At 40.8% G+C, this 6,000-nt stretch overlaps 1 protein-coding gene across 9 annotated transcripts in view; it reads right to left on the bottom strand.

The window, feature by feature from the left end:
• fryb (furry homolog b (Drosophila)) overlaps nt 1–6,000 on the bottom strand; it is a 54,030-nt gene that overhangs the window by 21,241 nt on the left and 26,789 nt on the right. For all 9 annotated transcript variants that reach the window (XM_014335438.2, XM_014335431.2, XM_014335433.2 and 6 more), the window contains exons 11-23: nt 5,519–5,620; nt 4,969–5,072; nt 4,611–4,719; nt 3,673–3,759; nt 3,009–3,180; nt 2,780–2,912; nt 2,576–2,683; nt 2,064–2,190; nt 1,653–1,766; nt 1,277–1,441; nt 929–1,015; nt 566–825; nt 253–442 (exon numbers count right to left, since the gene is read on the bottom strand). In XM_014335438.2, coding sequence (XP_014190924.1) covers nt 253–442; nt 566–825; nt 929–1,015; nt 1,277–1,441; nt 1,653–1,766; nt 2,064–2,190; nt 2,576–2,683; nt 2,780–2,912; nt 3,009–3,180; nt 3,673–3,759; nt 4,611–4,719; nt 4,969–5,072; nt 5,519–5,620 — 1,758 coding nt within the window. The remainder of the gene's footprint in view (nt 1–252; nt 443–565; nt 826–928; nt 1,016–1,276; nt 1,442–1,652; nt 1,767–2,063; nt 2,191–2,575; nt 2,684–2,779; nt 2,913–3,008; nt 3,181–3,672; nt 3,760–4,610; nt 4,720–4,968; nt 5,073–5,518; nt 5,621–6,000) is intronic.

The raw sequence follows: 6,000 nt of genomic DNA, 5'->3' as shown, positions 1-6,000 counted from the left end.
CTTTATTAATCCCTCGGGTGGGTTCCTCTGGGAAATTCGATTTCCAAAAAGCACAGCACCGACAGAAGTTACAGTTACAGAATATTATATATATACACACACACACACACACACACACACATATATAAATACAGAGACAAATATAAATAAAATATACGAAGGGGATAAATAGAATAAATAGGAATAAAAAAAAAAATAGTGCACATTTCTAAACTCTACGTCTCTGCTATCAACTGAAGGACAAATGCGCACCTTGTTGTCGTAGGTGACGCTGCCATCAGGTGTGGTGGCAGTGATCTCAGGTGTAGACGCTCTGAGATGGCCAGGTGACATGATGCTTGGCTTAGCCACTCCGAGACAGAGGATTAGGTAATTGCGCCACAGTGAGATGTAGCTGTCGCTGGCGCCTGCCGTGCTCGTCTTCTTAGCGTTCACTGGGCTGCTGCATGAAGACAGGTGAAAATGCATTAGTTTAATCTTTCATACACAAGTTGCTATCATTGCATGTCATTTTATTTAGAGTGAAATCCTTAAAGTGTAATGTAATAAATGTGAGTTCATGTACTTGGGATCAACCAGAGGCAGCAGCAGCTGTAGCCGTGTGAAAACGTAGGGCCAGGCGTATCCTAGAGCAACGGGGCAGTGCTTAGGCAGATGCTCTTGCCGCAAAAAGATGTGCAAACAGAGCACCCATGGGTCCTTCACACACTGGGCAAAAATCCAGACATGGCTGGGGCTCTTCACGTCGTACGAACTGCTCACCAGTCGAGCCGTCCACTCCACTAGCCACTGGAGGTCAACGTGGTGGCTGAGAGGCAAAGTGGACTGAGAGGCAACAGGAGCAAATAAGTCATTTGTAAAATCACTTATCACATCGATACACTTTTGTTACTGATCGCTCTCACATTCTAAGCACAAATATACCTACTGAGTCAGAAACAGCCACGTGAACAAAGCTGTCCATTACAGCAGGGCTCAGCTGGTCCATGACCTCTATCATGGGTTTGTCATCGTCCTTTAGGGAAAGACATTTATAGAATCAGCTATTTTTATAACAGCGTCACACAATGCATGTCTAATCACAGCAAGTCAGATGGCTCTCCTTCCATCCTATTTCCATACCCTTTCTCCCTCTTTAATCACAGTTTGTCACAAGATTGCTGTTGCATTTGTTACCGAACTGTTTTTGTATTTTTCTTCACTGCTTTGTTACCGTCTATAAAGTGAGACAAGCTGGTGAGCTGGTAGGAGAAGATGTGAGTTTTCTGTGCTTTACCTCAGCATGTCCCAGTGCCGTGAAGAGACAGCGTATTTCTCTTAACACGCCGACTGCCAGCTTCCTTGTGCTGATCTGACACGAACAGAGGAGCAGCAGAGCAAGGCCCTCCACCGCATGGAGTACTGAACAATGAGGGCTTCGCTCTGGCAGTCTAGGGCTGGCCTGATGGAAAGTTAGGAGGGTTAGTAAAAAGTAATTAAGCATGCATTTACAGACCGACAAACCCAGAAGACCTCAACAACCTTTCAAGCTCAGTGGCTTCTCTAAATGTTTTTAATATAATTTTAAATACACTGAACATCATGTCTCCTAAAGGAAAGGAAATAGTTGGCTTATGTGTGACTGTCATAATGATAAAGTACTCTATACAAACCTCAACTCCCCCTCGCATCTTCCCCTGGAGCTGCAGAGCTAACCTCCACTGTGTGAGCAGCTGGAGAAGAAGCTTGACGGATGCATCCTGCAGACACTGATGGGTGTCTTGGACCTGGAAGTATTTAGCATACGACACTCCTGTTGTGAAGTGAACCCCCTTCGGTCATAACTGGCAACAATGTTTTATGGCTAACACTTTGAAATTATGAATAAGCATATAATAAAGAGGTCCTATTGTAAGAAGCTACTATGATGGTTCTAAATGTTCACCTTTCAGTTTAAGGACCACATCACTCTGTGAGAATCTAAATTAGTTCTGGGGAAATGTTTCTAATATGTCACTATGTAGGTAGTATGATTTTAACACTTTAGAAGAGCAGCATGAAAGCATCCGAAGGTTGTGCTATACCTCACGTAAAAGGAAATGTGTGTAACCAAAAAGGACGTCTTCCCTCCAGTCTGAGAAATCAAGTAACAGGCTCTGCAGGGAATTCTGGGAAATAAGACGAAGCTCATCGTCCATGTGCACTGTGAGTCTGAGGGACAGACAGACAAAAAATAAGCAAGATTTGTGTTACAAAGCTTGTATTTCACCAAAATTAAACTAAAATTGCAACTGAGTGAAAAGAAATTTGAATCAAAAAAAAGGATAAAACAATAATAAAAAATATAAGGAAGCAGGAAATCTGGTTAGTTTTTGTGTATTGTTTGCATTGAATGCCTGTTGTGAAATTCCTACATGTTTCCCCTGAAAATATGCAACCACATTACAACAAAAGTAACACAGAAACTAAAAAAACTAAACTGAAACCAAGAACTTGTACTGATATAGTTTGACTTATAATTTAATGTATTCTATTCTTTTAATGATTCAGTTTTTTATTGTATTTGTGAGGAACTTGAGCTAGACCTGAAACTTACCTTGATAGCAAGTCTATGAGCTCAGGCTTGGACATGCCATCGGGAAGGATACGAGGAATGGCAGCCACACATGTCCTGAACAGGTCGATTTTAGGCTTCCTTTCACCACTAAAGATGGAAAATGGAGGAGTACATTGGACACTTATTTTCGATCACGTTTGCAAAATTTGAAACGGAATGAAACTCCACTTTGCAGTTACATACGTGATCATATCCTCTGGCTCTTTGTTGAGCATCTGGACGCTTGTGAGCATCATGCAACGACCCACCTCCTTATCCAAGTGCCTCAGGATGTTGTCCAGAGCTTTTCGCACCTGGGAGTAGTACAAGGACATGCCTGTGGGGAACCAGCCAGAAACAGAGACGATGAAGGGGGAGACATTCAAATTACAGCAGCATCCAGACACCCACACACACAAACACACACACAGACCTATTAGCTTGGCTTCCTCTTCAGTGAGTGTCTTGCTGAGATATGTTTTCTTCTTCTTCAGAGAGTTTCCAGAGGGCAGAGTGGCTCCTGTGTTGGGCATAGGAGGCTCTCCATCCTTCTGTTGGAGAGCATCTGCTATCACCAGGAACGCCCGCAGACCAATGTTCATACGCTGGAAGACGGATACAGCGCCAGTTTTTATGCCAGTTTTTCAAGAGCAATGGAAGATATAAAGCAGAATTCAATGTAGATCAACATTATTACATTGTTTCCCAGTAAGACACAGATCCTGCAGTGAATGTAGCTGAGCGGGATCTATTTATATAACTGCTGATATACTGTCAAAAAGCCTCACTGTGACTGTAAACATCCTTAAACTGTGCAAAGCATACTGCACTGTCAGATTACACCAATCGATAGTTTAGCACATAATGTCCAACACAGGATACGCTCACAGCCAAGTCCATCTCTCCTAACTATTATTAGGTAAAGTGAATATCCTCCGTTTCAGGCTAATTACGTTGAAGCTTCCAGCAGACCACATACTGTTCTTTACATTCCTTTGATAGAAATCAAAGTTGGAATGCTTAGATCTATAAAATGTCCCGGGGAGATCCACTGTTGATCTTTGTGCAACTGAATGCCTGTGTCCACTCCTTTTTACCTCTGGGTTGAGACTGAAGGCTTTGGCAGGCTTCCCAACACTCAGCAGGTCAAATATGATCTCCTTCATAGCAAAATCGAGTCTCTCCTGAAGAAAGGACAAACATGCTGGAGTTACAGGATTTTAGAGGCAACATGGTGTGAGGCAGCAGGTGTATCTGCTGTCAGCAGTGGGACATTTTAATAAAAACTATTTATAAAAAAATCAAAGAAAACAAACAAACAAAACAGGACACTGAAGGTCTTATTTATACTTCTTATTTTGTCGGAGTCACAAAAACTCATGTCATGTAGCAACTGGGGTTTTACACGGTTGCTACATGACAGCAGCAAATGCAAGAGCAAAGAGTGCGCTGCACTTAAACAGCATTAGAGCAGGTTTCAAAACCCTCTGCCGCTAATTCAGACATCAGATAGAATGTAATCAATTTTGATAATGGATTCTAGTGAAATGTAAAAAAACATCTCATGTCCTACATTGTTGGTCAGCCTCTACTTTTCATTACTGTTTAGCTTTTGAGTAGATACTGGAACCGTGCCATCTCAGAATTTTGGATTAATCATTGCATTGGTCTGTTTTTCAGTAACAGTACAGAAAAAAACACTATGCTATGCACACAAATGTGACTTTATTTCTCTGAGCAAGAACAACACTTTATGTGGTTTGGTCACTCATACCATTTATCAAGGTATTCATTTTTTACAGATAATGAAGGTTATAATCTTGGTTGTTTCTGTGTTTTATTTTTTTCCTCTTTGACTATATTTAACTGGTTTATGGATTTTTATGTGTGTGTGCTATTAATTTATGCAACTTATGAGCGTACCACTTTTCTTCTTGTCCCCGGACACTCTTGAAAAAGAGATTTTTAATCTTAAGAGTTTATTTTTTTCATGGTTAAATAATAATAACAATAATGATAATAATAATAATAATACCTGGGCAATAAACTGGATAATCTTGACAAAAATATTCAGAGGCATGTCTCTGGGCACGACGCTACGACTCCCTTTGGGGAAGAGAGTGGTGGTGATGGACGTCAGGCGACTGAGGGACAAAAAGATGTAAATAAGCTTAGCATTGTAATTCCTGATGCATTTGACTATATTTACAAGTGTACCATGTTTAAGGGAAATTCCACTAAATAACTTAATCATATAAGTTACGGCACAATTTAAAAAAAAAGAAGAAGATTATTTCTGGAAAGATAACTAATGATTGCTTAACATGATGATACCGAGCTTCCGATTACATCTTACATGCTATTTTATAGAAAAGTAACAGATGTAGCATTACCTTTGTGTAGCAGTGTTGCTTTCACACTTTATCCGGATCATGTACACCCACAGCAGGCGGTAGAGTGATTCCAGAGCCACTCGTGCCATCTTGGGGTCTTTGTTCTGCATTCACACGCATGCAGACAAAAAACAATTAGACTTAAAACAGGTAGAGTTTGTTACACATCGGTAACAGAAATGTTTTCTCTCAAAACAAACCCTAAGGGGCATTTCTTTCTGTTATTGTACAGGCACAGTATAAATTGTTGCTGTGTGCCCAACATACACTGGATTCTAAAGATTTAAAGTGTAATCATAAACTTTACGAGGCTTTATGAGCCCCGGTCAGTCAGTCTCTAAGCTGCAGTGCTTCACTTGAAGCAATAAACACTGACGGGTGATTTTAAAGCTGAAGGGCTAGCGGGTAGAGCAAATATTTTGTAGTGTTTTGTGCATGTACAGTTCACTTTTCACACATAATTAATTTTTATGAGTATACTGTTTTGGGAAACAAACAGCCCTTTCTACAGTAATTTGTGGATTTGCATCGTACAGACGAAGCAGCTGACCTTGAGGTTCGAGAGGCAGTTGTTGAGAAAAATGTGCCAGCGGCTGAGGAAGAACTGCTTCTGACTGACACACAGCAGGCAGGTCACCAGAGGATACAGGGCCTGGTGCAGGGAGGGAAGACAGATGGGCGAAAATTAAATGAGGCGCATGACAAATTTGGGAGGGATGAACCGACCTGTCAGCCAAACATTGATGTTGATAAACAGCACTTCTCTGATTTGTTACAATTTTACTCTGGATGAAAGCTCAAAGGTAGTGCGATAATGGGACATCAATGCAAATTTCATTACTCATTCTTTCTCCCCAACTACACAAGAGACAGAGACAGTCTGACTAGCTGCAAACTTTAACCCAGGTATTGAAATCCATCTTTGTCCTTTAAAAACAAAAATGTATATACATGAAATCGCATGAAGAAAATCAAACCATCAACAGTGTGAGTTTTCAGAAGTGACTCATATTTACGGATTTTTAACAGAAA

The sequence above is a fragment of the Haplochromis burtoni genome, unplaced genomic scaffold (assembly GCF_018398535.1).
Source record: "Haplochromis burtoni strain Fernald_Lab_line unplaced genomic scaffold, NCSU_Asbu1 Contig_109, whole genome shotgun sequence".
NCBI lineage: Eukaryota > Metazoa > Chordata > Actinopteri > Cichliformes > Cichlidae > Haplochromis > Haplochromis burtoni.
The sequence above is the reverse complement of the archived record's forward strand: the minus strand, read 5'-3'. Positions and strand labels throughout refer to the sequence as shown.